The sequence below is a fragment of the Salvelinus fontinalis genome, chromosome 23 (assembly GCF_029448725.1).
Source record: "Salvelinus fontinalis isolate EN_2023a chromosome 23, ASM2944872v1, whole genome shotgun sequence".
NCBI lineage: Eukaryota > Metazoa > Chordata > Actinopteri > Salmoniformes > Salmonidae > Salvelinus > Salvelinus fontinalis.
The window spans coordinates 32175193-32193041 of NC_074687.1; the positions used below are offsets into that span (position 1 = coordinate 32175193).

The 17849-nt window shown below is 45.6% G+C and overlaps 1 protein-coding gene across 1 annotated transcript in view; it reads right to left on the reverse strand.

Moving 5' to 3' along the window:
• Window positions 1–17849, reverse strand: part of kcnh3 (potassium voltage-gated channel, subfamily H (eag-related), member 3) — a 195226-nt gene that overhangs the window by 55152 nt on the left and 122225 nt on the right. The window contains exon 2 of the mRNA XM_055878487.1: window positions 7993–8226. Coding sequence (XP_055734462.1) covers window positions 7993–8226 — 234 coding nt within the window. The remainder of the gene's footprint in view (window positions 1–7992; window positions 8227–17849) is intronic.

Consider the following 17849-nt stretch of genomic DNA (forward strand, 5'->3'; position numbering starts at 1 on the left):
TATATATATACATATAACTGAAATATCACATTTACATAAGAATTCAGACCATTTACTCAGTACTTTGTTGAAGTAACTTTGAGAGTAATTACAGCCTCGAGTCTTCGTGGGTAAGACGTTACAAGCTTGGCACACTTGTATTTGGGAAGTTTCTCCCATTCTTCTCTGCAGATCCTCTCAAGCTCTGTCAGGTTGGATGGGGAGCATCGCTGGCCAGCGATTCTTAGGTCTCTCCAGAGATGTTAGATCGGGCTCAAGTCCGGGCTCTGGCTGGGCCATTCAAGGACATTCAGAGACTTGTCCCGAAGCCACTCATGTGTTGTCTTGGCTGTGTGCTTAGGGTCGTTGTCCTGTTGGAAGGTAAACCTTCGCCCCAGTCTGAGGTCCTGAGTACTCTGGAGCAGGCTTTCACAAAGGATCTCTCTGTACTTTGTTCATCTTTCCCTCGATCCTGACTATTCTGCAAGTCACTGCCGCTGAAAAACATCCCCACAGCATGATGCTGCCACCACCATGCTTCACCGTAGGGATGGTGCCATGTTTCCTCCAGACGTGACGCTTGGCATTCAGGCCAAAGAGTTCAATCTTGGTTTCATCAGACCAGAGAATCTTGTTTCTCATGGTCTGAGAGTCCTTTAAGTGCCTTTTGGCAAACTCCAAGTGGGCTGTCATGTGCCTTTCACTGGAGGAGTGGCTTCTGTCTGGCCTGATTGGTGGAGTGCTGCAGAGATGTTTTTTTTCTGGAAGGTTCTCCCATCTCCACATAGGAACTCTGGAGCTCTGTCAGAGTGACCATTGGGTTCTTGGTCACCTCCCTGACCAAGGTCCTTCTCCCCTGATTGCTCAGTTTGGCCGGGCAGCCAGCTCTAGGAAGAGTCTTGGTGGTTCCAAACTTCTTCCATTTAAGAATGATGGAGGCCACTGTGTTCTTGGGGACCTTCAATACCGCAGATAATTTTTGGTACCCTTCCCCAGATCTGTGCCTTGACCCAATCCTGTCTCAGAGCTCAATGGAAAATTCCTTCAACCTCATGGCTTGGTTTTTCCTCCACTGTCAATTGTGGGACCTTATATAGACAGATGTGTGCCTTTTCAAATCATGTTCAATCAATTGAATTTACAACAGGTGGAGTCCAATCAATTTGTAGAAACATCTCAAGGATGATCAATGGAAACAAGATGCACCTGAGCTCAATTTCAAGTCTCATAGCAAAGGGTCTGAATACTTGTGTATTTGCTAAAAATGTTAAACCCTTTTTTCGCTTTGTCATTATGGGGTATAGTGTGTAGATTGATGAGGATTTATTTAGAATAAGGCTGTAACATAAGAAAATCTGTAAAAAGTCAAGGGGTCAGAATATTTTCCGAATGCACTGTATCCGGCTACTTTGAAGGTGTAAGCAGGGTAGGTTTTAGTCTAGACCACTGGTTCTCATTCCTGGTCCTGGGGACCCAAAGGGGTGGACATTTTCCCCTGGGACCAGGATTGAGAACCACTGGTCTAGACAATCCTGTCTGTCAATCAGGGCTGTGTATGTACACTACCATTCAAAAGTTTGGGGTCACTTAGGCCAGCATCCCGGAGTCGCCTCATCACTGTTGACGTGGAGACTGGTGTTTTGCGGGTACTATTTAATGAAGCTGACAATTGAGGACTTGTGAGGCGTCTGTTTCTCAAACTAGACAATCTAATGTACTTGTCCTCTTGCTCAGTTGTGCACCAGGGCCTCCCACTCATCTTTCTATTTTGGTTAGAGCCAGTTTGCGCTGTTCTGTGAAGGGAGTAGTACACAGCATTGTACGAGATCTTCAGTTTCTTGGCAATTTCTCGCATGGAATAGCCTTAATTTCTCAGAACAAGAATAGACTGACAAGTTTCAGGAGAATAGTTCTTTGTTTCTGGCCATTTTGAGCCTGTAATCGAACCCAGAAATACTGATGCTCCAGATACTCAACTAGTCTAAAAAAGGCCAGTTTTATTGCTTCTTTAATCAGCACAACAGTTTTCAGCTGTGCTAACATAAAGGGTTTTCTAATGATCAATTAGCCTTTTAAAATGATAAACTTGGATTAGCTAACACAACGTGCCTTTGGAACACAGGAGTGATGGTTGCTGATAATGGGCCTCTGTACACCTATGTAGATATTCTATAAAATATCTGCTGTTTCAAGCTACAATAGTCATTTACAACATTAACGATGTCTACACTGTATTTCTGATCAATTTGATGTTATTTTAATGGACCAAAAAATTGCTTATCTTTCAAAAACAAGGACATTCTAAGTGACCCCAAACTTTTGAACGGTAGTGTAAATATATTTAAATTTGTATCAATACGCCCAAACGATCAGACTGAGCATTTCAATGGCAAAATGAAGGCTCAGGGAAGTAAATGATGAAAAAATGTATTTGGAAATAAACACACAAAGTGATTTATTAGACATACAGTGAAGATTAAAACCTGGTTTATACCTGGTTCTAACATGCGTCTTTTTTTCCTGATCCACATTTTGATTTATGCCCACATTTGTCACGAATCCCGCTTCCTGAGTCTGTTTTTGCCTGTGTTCTGTCCTGGAGTGTTTTTTCCGGCGTCCTGGAACGCACCCTGTCTGGTTGCCGGGCGACGTAGCTATCTGAACGATCTGGCCAGGAATGAACCCAGCGGACCTGGAATCCGTTCACCATGCCATTACCCATCAGGGGAAGATATTGGGACAACACAGCACGGCGCTACAGGAGATAGCGATTTCAGTCCGAGACTTCACTGCTAGCTTGACGAGTATCCAGGATCAGCTCAGTTTGCCGACGGATCCTCCACCACCTGTTTCACCCCTCTCACCTGCCGCTTCTGGAGCGGTTTCCTTCCGTGAGCCCAAGGTACCAACGCCTGATAAGTACGAAGGGGATTTGGGAAGATGCCGTTCATTTCTTATGCAGTGTGGTTTAGTGTTTGATCTGCAGCCCCACTCTTACGCCACAGACAAGGCTAGGATAGCCTTTGTTATTGAACTGCTGCGTGGTAGAGCTTTGGAATGGGCTTCAGCTGTTTGGGAACAACAGGACACCTGCATGGCGTCATACCAGGAGTTCACGGCAGAAATGAGAAAACCTTTTGACCATCCAGTCCGAGGTAAGGACGCAGCTAAGCGTTTGTTCTCTCTTCGCCAAGGAGCTCGTTACGTGGCAGACTTTGTGATTGAGTTCCGGACATTGGCTGTGGAGAGTGGGTGGAATGAGGTGGCACTACAAGCGGCTTTTTACCAGGGGTTGTCGGAGCAACTCAAGGATGAGCTGATCTCCTATCCGGAGCCTTGTGACCTGGACAGTTTGGTCGCATTAGCTATTAGGGTGGATAACAGAGTTCGAGAGAGAAGGAGGGAGAAGCAGTGGGTCCCGTCCAATCAATCAGCTACTCGGTTACCGTTCGGGTCAGGAGGTGGACCAGAAGGTGTTAATCATGTTTCCCCACACGGGATTAGTGGATGAGTCCTGCCACCAGATCCTGAACCTATGCAAGTGGGGCGGCACGGGTTAACTAAGGACGAGCGCCAACGTAGACATGAGACCACCAGCTGCCTCTACTGTGGTAGCTCGGAACATTACATCTCCGTTTGTCCTCAGCGCCCGTTAAACTGCTCGGCTCGTTAAGTTTGGGAGGTTTGTTAGCGAGCCAGTTTCAACCTCTCAAGAGCCCTGTCAGACCTCGTTTTGCTGCTACCCTCATAAATAAGAATCAGAGTTTAGCGATTAACGCTTTCATCGATTCAGGTGCCGATGACAGCTTCATTGATGCCGACTTAGTGAAACAGCTGGGGCTTTCCAAAGAGCAATTACCGGAAGCCATTGAAGCAACCACTCTGAACGGCAGTAGTCTGGCACGGATCACTATGAGGACTGAACCGGTTAAGATGTTGTCGGGGAATCATTCAGAGGTTATTTCTTTTTTCATTTTGCCTTCCCCCCATGTTCCTCTGGGTCTTGGTTACCCCTGGCTAAGAGAACACAATCCTTCGTTCGATTGGGTGACTGGAAAGGTAACTAGTTGGAGCATTGAGTGCCATGCTAACTGCCTCAGGACTGCCTGTTCTCAGGCTGTTCCCAGTCGGGTCAGTGAGTCTGCTCCTGCTGATTTGTCCCTGGTTCCTGAAATATATCACGAGTTGGGTGAGGTGTTCAGTAAGCAGAAGGCTCAGTCACTTCCTCCCCACCGACATTATGATTGTGCGATTAAGTCTGTTCCCTGGAGCTGCCTTTCCCAAGGGACGGTTATACAGTATCTCTCGACTTGAGCGGGAAGCCCTGGAGACCTACATAAAGGAGTCTCTTGCTGCAGGTCTCATTCGTCCCTCGTCATCACCCCTGGGAGCTGGATTTTTTTTTGTGAGTAAGAAGGATGGCTCTCTTCGACCGTGTATTGATTATCGGGGGTTGAATGATATTACGGTCAAGAACAAGTACCCCCTGCCCTTGATGAGCTCTGCTTTCGACTCTTTACAGGGTGCTACTGTGTTTACGAAGCTTGATCTACGCAATGCATATCATCTGGTTCGGATCAAAGAGGGGGACGAGTGGTTGACTGGGTTCAATACACCTATGGGACACTTCGAGTACCAGGTGATGCCGTTTGGACTTTCCAACGCTCCAGCAGTGTTCCAAAGTTTGGTGAATGACGTGCTGAGGGATATGATCGGTCTGTTTGTGTTCGTTTACCTGGATGACATCCTTATTTTCTCCAAGGAGCTTTCAAGCCACATCCAGCATGTTAAGCAGGTCCTGCAGCGGTTATTGGAGAACCGCCTGTTCGTGAAGGCTGAGAAGTGTGATTTTCACGCCCACACTACGTCCTTCCTCGGGTACATCATCTCCAGGGGAGAGATCAAGATGGACCAAGAGAAGGTTCGGGCGGTTCGGGATTGGGCCCAGCCCGGTACGAGATTGCAGCTCCAGAGATTCCTGGGGTTTGCAAACTTCTATCGGAGGTTTATCCGTGATTACAGCCGGGTGGCCGCCCCTTTAACTGCTCTGACGTCTTGCACCAGAACTTTCTGTTGGACTCCTGAGGCAGACCGAGCATTTCTGAACTTGAAGAGCCGATTCACCAACGCCCCGATTCTCTCTCAACCTGACACTTCCCGTCAGTTTGTTGTTGAGGTGGACGCATCAGATGTGGGGGTGAGCGCCATCCTGTCCCAGCGTAGCTCCACTGACGGTAAACTCCATCCCTGCGCCTTCTACTCTTGTCGTCTTTCACCAGCTGAGAGAAACTACGATGTGGGTAACCGGAAGCTTCTCGCTGTGAAGCTTGCCTTGGAGGAGTGGCATCATTGGTTGGAGGGAGCGGAGCAACCGTTTGTGGTCTGGACTGACCACAAGAATCTGGCTTACGTGCAATCGGCTAAACGTCTCAACTCCCGTCAGGCCAGGTGGGCTTTGTTTTTTGGACGCTTCAATTTTTGCCTGACGTTCCGACCTGGGTCGAAGAACGGCAAGGCGGACGCCTTGTCCCGGATGTTCTCCAAGACGGAGGAGAGTGGGGCCAAGACTGAGACGATTCTTCCCCAGAACCTTGTCGTGGGAGCCGTTACATGGAGGATTGAGGAGGATGTGATGGCGGCCCTTCGGACGCAGCCCGGCCCCGGTAACGGTCCACCCGGTCGGTTGTTCGTGCCTGAGTCGGTCCGTTCTGATGTCCTTCAGTGGTCCCACGCCAGCAAGATAGCTTGTCACCCTGGCGTTGCCTGGACTATGGCGCTACTGTGCAGACGATTTTGGTGGCCTGCCATGGGAGAAGATACCCGGAGGTTTGTTGCCACTTGTCCTGTTTGTGCGCAGAATAAGAGTACCAATCGGCCCAGCTCTGGGCTTCTTCACCCCCTACCTATTGGTCGACCTTGGTCGCATCTGGCCCTGGACTTTGTCTTGGGATTGCCCTCTTCTGTTGGGAGCACGGTCATTCTGACCATTGTGGACAGATTCAGCAAGTTCGCTCACTTTGTCCCAATCTCCAAGCTTCCATCTGCCACTCAGACGTCCGAGATCCTTGTTAGGGAGGTTTTCAGGGTCCACAGATTGCCCAGTGACATTGTTTCTGACCGTGGTCCTCAGTTTACCTCTGCTGTCTGGAGATCCTTCTTTTTGGCCATTGGAGCTACAGTCAGTCTCACATCTGGTTTTCACCCCCAATCTAATGGTCAGGCGGAGAGAGCCAACCAGAAGATGGAGTCCACGCTGCGCTGTCTTGTCTCCTCTGATCCCACCTCTTGGTCCTCTCAGTTACCCTGGGTCGAGTATGCCCATAATACTCTCCCTTCATCTGCAACTGGGATGTCTCCCTTCCAGTGCCTGTATGGTTACCAACCTCCCTTGTTTCCTTCTCAGGAGAGGGATCTCTCGGGTTCCCTCTGTCCAGGCCCACATTCGTCGTTGCCACCGGACCTGGCATCGGGCCAGGAAGGCCCTCCTTAGAGTTTCTGACCGGTATCAGATCCAGGCGAATCGTCGCCGTATTCCTGCCCCCGCTTATACCGTCGGAGATAAGGTTTGGTTGGCTACACGGGATCTTCCTCTACGGACTGAGTCGAAGAAATTGTCACAGAAGTTCATTGGTCCGTTTGTGGTGGAGAGAATCATTAATCCTATTGTGGTTCGACTCAAGTTGCCTGCAACGCTTAGAGTACACCCCACCTTTCATGTCTCCTGCCTCAAGCCGGTTCTCCTCAGTCCTCTGTTGCCCCCTCCTCCTCGTCCTCCTCCCCCTCGGATGATCGGAGGTGGTCCTGCCTACACGGTGCGCCGCATCATGGACTCCAGACGGCGGGGTCGAGGGTTCCAGTATCTCGTGGATTGGGAAGGATATGGTCCAGAGGAGAGGAGTTGGATTCCTCGGCGTCAAATCCTTGATGCTGACCTGCTTCGTGACTTCTACCGCCTTCACCCTGGCGCTCCGGGTAGTACGCCCGGTTGCGTTCGTCGGAGGGGGGGGTACTGTCACGAATCCCGCTTCCTGAGTCTGTTTTTGCCTGTGTTCTGTCCTGGAGTGTTTTTTCCGGCGTCCTGGAACGCACCCTGTCTGGTTGCCGGGCGACGTAGCTAGTTGGAAGATCTCTGAGTACCTGCACCTGTATCCCATCAGCTATCTGCACACCTGGTCCTGATCATCACCCCTCCACTTCATAAGCGCTGACCTGACATCCATTCCCTGACGGATCGTTAGCCATGAACATCATTCACCCGGAACACTCATCCCATCCCTACCTGGTCGTCGGTGACTTCAGTTACTTCCTTGGATCTGCCTATTCAACCCCATCAACTCACCTCCGCTGCCCGCTCCGCCACTTGGATTTTTCTATCACTACATTTAAACTTGTAAATAAATACTCAACTTCGTCTTACTCTCCTTGTCCTGGTCTGCTTCTGGGTTCTACTTTAGAGAACCGTGACAACATTGGTAGGCAGGTTTAGATGATTAAAAGACACATTGTGATCTGGTTGCCATCAGGTCTACCTGACCACGTCTAGAGGTAGTCAGATGCGTTCTGCCTGGATATCTTACAAGTGTAGACGGATCTGGACAGTGAAACCATTTAAATCATCATTATTCCAAATCATTGACAGGTGTCACCATTGACTTATGGCATCAATATGTATCTTAAAATAAATAAACACATATTATTTTGAAGGAATATCTGTCAAATAATTTTCATACATGGAGGAACCAGGATATCTGGTCACAATGCGGAAACAGTGGGCAGATAAGAGACACATTTTACTACCATGTGTAGATGCAACGGCTACAATGTGGGCACAATCATAATGTGGATAAGATCAGGACAAAGGACGCATGTTAGCACCAGATATAAACGAGGCTTGAGTCTGTAGAACACCAGCTCGGTCTCTCTGGATGTGTCTGAAATGGTCCAATATTCCCTATATAGTGCACTAGTTTTGACCAGAGCCCTAGGGGCACCCCCTGTCTCTGAGTCTCTCACCTCCCTTCTTGTAGAACACCAGCTCACTCTTAAATTCCCCCCTGTCGTCCAATGCCCCCTGGATCTTCGCCGTCAGCTGGTCGCTGGTCTCCGGCCCGTACAGGAAATGACATGCGCAGCTCTTCTGCATCAGTTCGGCGCGGGCGTAGCCGGTCAGCTCACAGAAGCCGTCAGAACAGTAGACGATGGGGTAGAGGGACTGTACCTGGGCGTTACCCAGGACAAAGTTACTGTCTGTAGTAGAAGGGGGAGAGAGAAGGAGGGGAGGAATAAAGGGAGGGAGGGGGAGGTTGAGGGAGAGTGGGAGAGAGAGGTAAAGAGGGAAGGAGGAAGAGGGAATGAGAGGGACAGAGAAAGAAGAGAAAGGGGTTATAAAACTAAGAAGATGACACAAGAGACATTTTGTATAGCTCTGAAATGATTAATTATCAGCTCGGCTCATTTGAGTTTCAGGTTCATTTTCATTCCAACAACTTTTCTCTTCGTAAGCAGCAGAGAATCATCAGCCTCGTATTGGGACATCACTGTGCTCCAGGAAAACCAAAAGAGAAAGAGCTGGGGCAGCAACCCAGAACTTCAGACACACTGAGAAAGAGAGACATGAGGGGATGGCCCAATGTACTGTAGAGAGACATGCCAAAATGTCCTGTTCTTTCATTACAGTTTCATGTAAAAGCCAGAACAGATTTGGTTTTCTGTCACTAACAATGTCTCATGTAGGGACAAACATGCCCCAACTTGAACCTCCATTTGTTGTGTTGATGGGTCTGGTCTCTCATTGTGGAGATGCGGGAGAGGGAGTGTGTGTGTGCTTGTGTGTTTCTCTGTCTTTGTGTCTGTGAGTGTGTGTGTCTAGTTTCACGCTCTGAATCCTGTGTGCCTGTCTCTTTGGGTGTGTGTGTGTTAGGTTGAATAGAACATTTGATCTGTCCCTTCTCTATTCTATTCACCTTTTCAATTGGAGCCCGCGGCAATCGAGATGGACAAATATTCCCCTTGAGTATTTATTGCTTACTGTCCGGTTATTCATATTGATCCATCAATCGCAGGGCTCCTCTGGGAAATGCTTTTGTAAATATTTGATGGTGTAATGGTTCTGGAGGGGAGATTGCTGTATTCTGCTGTGTACTCTATGTGCTGTGTAGATGGTAGATGTTCAATTGAGGCACGCAGTTGATTTGACTGCTGTAATGACGTGTGGGAAGAACGAAGGAGGGAACTAATCAAATCACTGAGACATGAACATAAACAGGATGTCAACACACCTGACTATGTGTGAGAAGGGGGTGTTTGTGTGGGAAGGGGGTGATGATGAATGTATGTGTATGGAGAGAGAATGTGTGTGTGTGTGTGTGTGTGTGTGTGTGTGTGTGTGTGTGTGTGTGTGTGTGTGTGTGTGTGTGTGTGTGTGTGTGTGTGTGTGTGTGTGTGTGTGTGTGTGTGTGTGTGTGTGTGTGTGTGTGTGTGTGTGTGTGTGTGTGTGTGTGTGTGTGTGTGTGTGTGTGAGGGACTGAGCAAGATCGAGAGCGAGAAAAAGGAGATGAAAAGTTGCACAGTCAGCTAGAAAGTCAAACTGGAGAGAGGGAGGCAGTGAGGCATAGCTGGCAACTCTGATCTGTTGGAGCCAATGAGTTTAACCCATCCCTCAGTGTAAGCCGGATAGGGTTGTGTGGTCTCCTCATATCTCCCAGGGTGCGTCCAAAAGGGCACCCCGAGAGTGCACTACGTTTGACATATAGGGGAGGGGAAAAGCAGTGCACTATAAAGATCATATGGTGCCATTTGGGCTCAGTGTGGATGGAGCATTAGGCCTATATGGGCTGGCTGGGCTAGAACTCCCTGGGGGCACGCGGAACACTCACAGCCTCTGGAGTACAGCCAGATGGCCCTCAATGATTTAGTCAGCACAGTGCAACACTGATCATGCAGCAGGTGTGTATATGGGAGAGAGAGAGAAACTGTGTGTGTACATATGTGAGTGTGTAGGTTAAAGTGGAACTGACAGCGTTTTAACAACTTTACAGATATGAAACAGACATACAATCATAATATCAGTCAAAAACATCAAATTCTCAGTTTATGCTACAAAAGCAACTTCATAAGAGGTTTTAAAAATAGGTTCTATTTGATTCAACGTTCCATGACGTACACTAAGGCATTGTTGGCAGAATAGATGGATGCAGTTCAATGCATGATTAATATAATACACCAATACATTTCTTGGTAGTCCAAAAAGGTTGTAAATCAGATGGCCTAGTGCATTGATTGCTGCCTCCATTCGAGATGCACTGTTTCAGTTTCAATGACTAATTTTCAATGACTCGTCAATATTTTGGGCAAAAACTGACTAATGTAACTAAGGCTGGGAATGTCAATACAATCAAACTAGGAAGGGCAATGATCACAAGTCAGGCGTAATGTAGCTAATAGGCTAGCGTATCTATTTAGCAAGCTAAAAACATGGAGCCTAACGTTAGCCAGCTAGCTAGCTGCTAGAAGGATGTAATTTCATTGGAGGAGTGGGTGAGTGACTGACTTTTCCTCTTCGTTTTTTGGTGGCTCCACATAGCTAGAGATGCTGGTGTTATTTGGTTAGCTAGCAAGAGTATGTCTGAGTATGCCAGAGCGCAGAAAAACGGATGAATTTACTAACACGCAACACCTGCTGAATATGACCGGTTTCAGTAAACGCAGGCAAAAAAGTAAAAGTTAATCACGAACACTCTAACATGTAAACAGCATAACCAGCTCTACTACGGCGAGTAAAATGGTCAGAGTGAGGTGTTCTTTCATTTGTATCTGGAAGTAACTAGTTAGCAAGCTAGCCAACTTTAGCCAGTTAGCTGTGTTTGGTTGGGACAAGCCTGCATTGGCAGGCAAGCTGCAGAAAGACGTTTATCAGTGCAATTTTGACGGCCAACTAGCTGAAAAGGTTTAATGTTCCTTGGTTAGATTTTAGCTCATCTTGCTCTGGCTAGCATTAGTTGTTGATCTTGTTGTTGTTGATGTGCATAACTGTGGGAGAGAGAGCCTACCTTTTCAGGGTTGTTTGATCAATAGAACTGTAAAGTTCCCAAATGTAAGAGGAATCCCGCTGTGTTTACATATTTGCATCGATTCAGGTGTATTTTGTGGCTTTTAGCAAATGTGTTCTAATGATCTAAAGTCACACTGTTGCAACTGCCTGTAAACACACAGTCCAGTTCAAACTGAATGATGGAAGGCCTGTGTGGCAAATGGCTTGTATAAAGGCCTACTGTAGATCTGATTAACTATAGCACACCGGTCTGTGTACAAGACAGATGTTTTATTTACTGCAGTGCCTATTAATTGTCCAAATGCACATCTGCTTTCCCACTCTATTTTTATTTAACTAGGCAAGTCAGTTAAGAACTAATTCTTATTTTCAATGACAGCCTAGGAACAGTGGGTTAACTGCCTTGTTCAGGTGCAGAACGACAGATTTTTACCTTGTCAGCTCGGGGATTTAATCTTGCAACCTTTAGGTTACTAGTCCAACGCTCTAACCACTAGGCTACCTGCCGCCTCTATATTGCTATAGAATTTACACAAATACCTTATTCCCAAACATTCTAAGAATATTTGAAAATGTGAAAATGACCATATTTAAGTGCTTGCTTATCAGAACATGTTTTAAAACGTGGCATTCTCTCTGGAGGTGTATATTAACATATTTTAATAAGATTTCATCACGCTAAAATGCTGTCAGTTCCACTTTAAGTACTGTTCAAAGAGATCAGCCCACTCATCAGTCAATGAGGAAATCCATTGCGTTCTCTTAATCACTCTCTTAATCGTTTCCTGGCAAGTTGCCAATTCTCTTCTCACTTCCTTGAAAGCTCATTTAACATCTCCTGCTGGTTCAATTCTTCTGTTTCAATTCACTGATTGATGGATAACTGCACAGGAATCAGCTACCTGAGTTTATTGCGAAACAATATATTGCCTTCTTCCTGTGGGTCCACAGGATATTATGCTACGCTAACAATAATGGCAACTAGGAGAGACCAAAGATGATCTATTATATTGACAAGATAGCCGAGTGACCATTTTAACAATGGAAATACATGTCCTCAATGACTGAAGGCAGGCGAGATCAGGTGGGCGGTAAATCCTCTTGCTTTGCTTCTTTATCTCTGGAGAGACACAGGAATGTGTGTGGCCATTCTCTTTCATAACGTGATTTTAAGATGTTTAACAGCAAATTCACATCAAAACAGCTCCCACGGCACTTTGAGACGGTCGAGTAAAAATTGAGACATTGGTTTCTTTATAAACAATCAGCCTCTACTTGTTTACTTTGATTACTTTTTGCTTCTTGCTAGCCGTTGCCTGGATACAGTTCCCATATTAAAAAGCCAGACCTGCTGATTGCATTGATCATAGTCCAGATCTCTCTTTTTTTTCTCCTGATTTTCTCTCTTTCTGATGCCCCCCTCTCTTTCTATCTTTGTCTATTTTTATCTACCTCTCTCTCTCTCTCTCTCTACCCCCCCTCTCTCTACCACCATCTCTCCTTCTCCTCATTATAGACACCTTAGTGTGATAGGGGTTCAGACATGGCTATACTGGTGTAATTGATGTCTCTAACATTCCCTGTGATACCGCTCACTGCTCTGCCCTCTTTTTGTTCTCCTCTTTTTTCTTATAATATTTTTTTCATGAGGGTATTGTCTCTTACTGTCAGTTCTGAGGGACATGGGAGTTGAGTCACTGTGTGAACTGTCCCTGTTCACTATGCAGAGTCCAAATGAAGGACAATAGTTCAGTTGTCCAGCTATGCCAGAGACTCTGAGCCACTCTTGATCAAACCCATGTTTGTTGGGTTTCATCCCTACTTTGCAACTTGCCTGTACATTGCAAATCAAAGAACCTGTATCTTGTTATTTGTCAGAGCTCTCTTTGCTCTTTGATATAAAGATTGGAGTAGAAGGCCGTTACAATGTCAATGAGAAAAGCCACCATCCCCAATCTCATCAAATTGTCAATTGAGCGATCCACTTGTGCTCTGGGCAACAGTTGACTGAATGAATACGTATGAGCAGTAGCACCAATGCAGCGCAGCTATAGCAACAGCACCCTTAGGCTCCAGGCTCTGAAATCAAAGCATTGTACTTCAGATGGTGACAAGTGAGAAATTAGGTTTTTAAAATGGCAGTTGAAAGCTTGTCACGAGAAACAACAAGGTGGAAATCCAGTGTTCTGTTCTTGTTATTCCCTTGAGTGTGTGTGTGTGTGTGTGTGTGTGTGTGTGTGGGGGGGGGGGTTATGTGTGTGTGTGTGTGTGTGGGGGGGGGGGTATTTGTGTGTGTGTGTGTGTGTGTGGGGGGGGGGGGTTATTTGTGTTTGTGTGTGTGTGTGTGTGTGTGTGCCTGTATGTGTCCTACATTGATAAGTCTACGTGTTAATAATAAACAAATTGAAACACCCCTAGCTAGTTTAGTCTAGACATTAATAATCAGTGTTGGGACAGTGACCCGTGAAGGCTGTGCAAGATTTAAACAGCCAATCAAAATTGGCGAATGAATGAAATAACAGTTTTGAAGCATCCACTTTGTTGCTGCTGGTACAAGCCTGCCCAGAGTTATATATAACCCGCGGAATGTTAATCACAACTTAGTTTGCAAAGACTGCATGAAATATCTATTCAATACATGGACTGTATGACCCAGGCCCCTTTTTTACACATGATATGAATTTTTAACGAACGCTTTGTCATGGACCATTTGATGCAACAGAGGGGGGAACCAGTCTGGCTGTCTGAACTGCTTGGGAAGCAGATTTGGTTTATTTATATACACTGAACAAAAATATCAACGCAACATGTAAAGTGTTGGTCCCATTTTACATGCGCACAATAAGCTTATTTATTTTAAATTCTGTGCACACATTTGTTTACATCCCTGTTAGTGAGCATTTCTCCTTTGCCAAGATAATCCATCCACCTGACAGGTGTGGCATATCAAGAAGCTGATTAAACAGCATGATCACACAGGTGCACCTTCTGCTGGGGACAATAAAAGGCCACTCTAAAATAAGCCGTTTTATCCCACAACACAATGCCACAGATGTCCCAAGGAGTATTTCAGTCTGTACTAAAGCCATTTTGTGGGGAAAAACTCATTCTGATTGGCTGGGCCTGGCTTCCCACCCATTGCTGCACCCCTGCCCAGTCATGTGAAATCCATAGATTAGGGCCCAATTAATTTATTTCAATTGACTGATTTCCTTATATGAACTCTTTGAAATTGCAGTATGTTGCGTTCATATTTCTGTTCAGTATACTTTCACAACCGAGTCTTTGGGCCTGCATCACGGACGTGTGCACACAGAGACACTTGAGGGCTATGTGGTTAAGCTCTAACCGTAGGGGTGTATAATAACATGAAGTCACTGGCTCCTCTCTCTCTCTCAATCAAGTAGTCATAGAAATGTAGTCAGCGTGACAGCAAGTAGTAGCAGAGTGCTGTTGACTCACTCTCCAAAGACAACCTTCTACTGCAGTCACTCAGAATCCAAATCTCTGATCTTATCAGCATAGCCTATATAGCATTACTCTGTTTGCAGATGTATGCTTCTGCAGTGTACCTTTTTTATTTGGCCAAAGTAGCTTGTAAAGAACCTTGTTCACTCTCCATGTTCAACCTTGTGTGTGTGTGTGTGTGTGTGTGTGTGTGTGTGTGTGTGTGTGTGTGTGTGTGTGTGTGTGTGTGTGTGTGTGTGTGTGTGTGTGTGTGTGTGTGTGTGTGTGTGTGTGTGTGTGTGTGTGTGTGACAAGGTTGAACATGGAGAGTGAACAAGGTTCTTTACAAGCTGATTTATTTTATATTTTTATGTTATGCCTATCTCCGATAAGCTGCCCAGATAATTCCTTTGATGATGTAGCAATACAACATATACAAAAGAGACAGGAATGCATATGGAGGAGGTGTTGCTGTATATGTTCAGAGCCATATGAGAGGGGATCTCATGTCCAATGATTTTGAAGTGTTGTGGTTGCATGCTCACCTGCCTAATCTAAAGTCTATTATTTTGGGGTGTTGCTATAAGCCACGAAGTGCTAACAGTCCATATCTGGATAATATGTGTGCAATGCTTGATAATGTGTGTGATGTTAAGAGAGATCTATTTTCTAAGTGACCTGATATCTTTACTAAATCATCCACATGTATTGATCACATTTTTATCAATGCCGCAGAACTCTGCTCTAAAGCTGTATCCGTACCTATTGGATGTACTGACCATAATATAGTGGCCATATCTAGAAAAGCCAAAGTTCCAAATGCTGGGCCTAAAATCGTGTATAAGAGATCATACAAAATGTTTTGTAAATGTATGTTGAAGATACAAAAAATATGTGTTGGTCTCATTTGTGTAATGAGGAGCATCCACATTCCCTAAGTTCTAGATGAATCTGTTGAACAAGTTGAGACTTAATTACTTGGTATTACCTTAGATTGTAAACTGTCATGGTCAAAACATATAGATCCAATGGTTGTAAAGATGGGGAGACGTATGTCTGTAATAAAAAGATGCTCTGCTTTTTGACACCACACTCCACAAAGCAAGTCCTGCAGGCTCTAGTTTAATCTTATCTTGATTATTGTCCAGTCATATGGTTAAGCGCTGCAAAGAAGGATCTTGTTAAGCTGCAGCTGGTCCAGAACAGAGGGGCACGTCTTGGTCTTCATTGTAATCAGAGGGCTAATATGAATACTATGCATACCAGTCTCTAAAAACAACACCTCACGGCACAACGCCTCTCCCCCCTGTCACCTACTTGTTGTGTGTCTGCATTGACATGTACAGTACCAGTCAAATGTTTGGACACATCTACTGTAGTTATTCAAGGGTTTTTCTTTATTTGTACTATTTTCTATCATGTAGAATAATAGTGAAGACATCGAAACTATGAAATAACATATGGAATCATGTAGTAACCAAAAAAGTGTTAAACAAATCAAAATATATTTTGTATTTTAGGTTCTTCAGAAGTAGCGACCCTTTGCCTTGATGACAGCTGTGCACATTCTTGGCATTCTCTCAACCAGCTTTGCCTGGAATGCTTTTCCATTCCAGTCGTGAAGGAGTTCCCACATATGCTGAGCACTTGTTGGCTGCTTGTCCTTCACTCTGCGGTCCAACTCATCCAAAACCATCTCAATTGGGTTGAGGTCGGGTGATTGTGGAGGCCAGGTCATCTGATGCTGCACTCCATCACTCTCATTCTTGGTCAAACAGCCCTTACACAGTCTGAAGGTGTGTTGGGTCATTGTCCCATTGAAAAACAAATGATAGTCCCACCAAGCGCAAACCAGATGGGATTGCGTTTTACTGCAGAATGCTGTGGTAGCCATGCTGGTTAAGTGAGCCTTGAATTCTAAATAAATCACTGACAGTGTGATCAGCAAAGCATCCCCACACCATCTCACCTCCTCCTCCATGCTTCACGGTGGGAACCACACATGCAGAGATCAACTGTTCACTTACTCTGCATCTCTCAAAGACACAGCAGTTGGAACCAAAAATCGCCAATTTGGAATCATCAGACAAAAGGACAAATTTCCACCAGTCTAATGTCCATTGCTTGTGTTTCTTGGCCCAAGAAACATTGATTGATGTCCTTTAGTAGTGGTTTCTTTGAAGCAATTCAACCATGAAGGCCTGATTCACACAGTCTCCTCTGAACAGTTGATGTTGAGATGTGTCTGTTACTTGAACTCTGTGAAGTATTTATTTGGGCTGCAATTTCTGTGGCTGGTAACTCTAACGAACTTATCTTCTGCAGCAGAGGTAACTCTGAGTCTTCCTTTTCTGTGGCGGTCCTCATGAGAGCCAGTTTCATCATAGTCCTTGATGGTTTTTGCAACTGCACTTGAAGAAACTTTCAAAGTTCTTGAAATGTTCCGTATTGACTGACCTTCATGTCTTAAAGTAATGATGGACTGTCATTTCTCTTTTCTTGTTTGAGCTGTTGCGTTCTTCTGTATTCACGGTGTGCAGAATGTGATTGTGCGATTTTGATATGAGCCGAACTACTTATGGTGTGTGTGTGTTTGTGTGTGTGTGTGTGTGTGTGTGTGTGTGTGTGTGTGTGTGTGTGTGTGTGTGTGTGTGTGTGTGTGTGTGTGTGTGTGTGTGTGTGTGTGTGTGTGTGGCTAATGGCTAGTTATTTGGTTTGCCTGGTTATAAAAGCGCCTTTGAAGGATCTCTCTGCAGCTGTTTTGAAAGCAAGGGGATGGGTTGTTTGAACATGGAGAGTGCATCTTTCTTACACACACACACACACACACACACACACACACACACACACACACACACACACACACACACACACACACACACACACACACACACACACACACACACACACACACACACACACACACACACACACACACACACACACACACACACACACACACACAACTCGTGGGTGAGTCTGCTACGATGCTAAATGTCAGTATGTTTGTGCTTGTGTGTGAGGGAGAGGGAATTCATGCAGATATGTAGTGTCATCCAACAGTATTCAATGCAACAGTCCTAAACCATGGGCATCTGCTTTGAAAACCAAAACAACATTCACTGCCACCACAGAATGTGGCCTTTTTCAGTTTGAAGCTTGTTAAAAAAAAAAAAAAAAAAATGTAAAACTGGGGTTTGGACATTAGACAACAAGCAATTTCTCAGCACTGAGCGACTGGTGAGTGCAGGGTGGGTGTGGGTTTGGCAGTCTTATTACCAAGCTGGCTGGCCTGAGCTGCTGTGTGTGTGTTGCGTGTGTGTGTATGTTCATGCGTGCGTGTGTGTGCTCACAAGAGAAGGGGCCGAGCCCC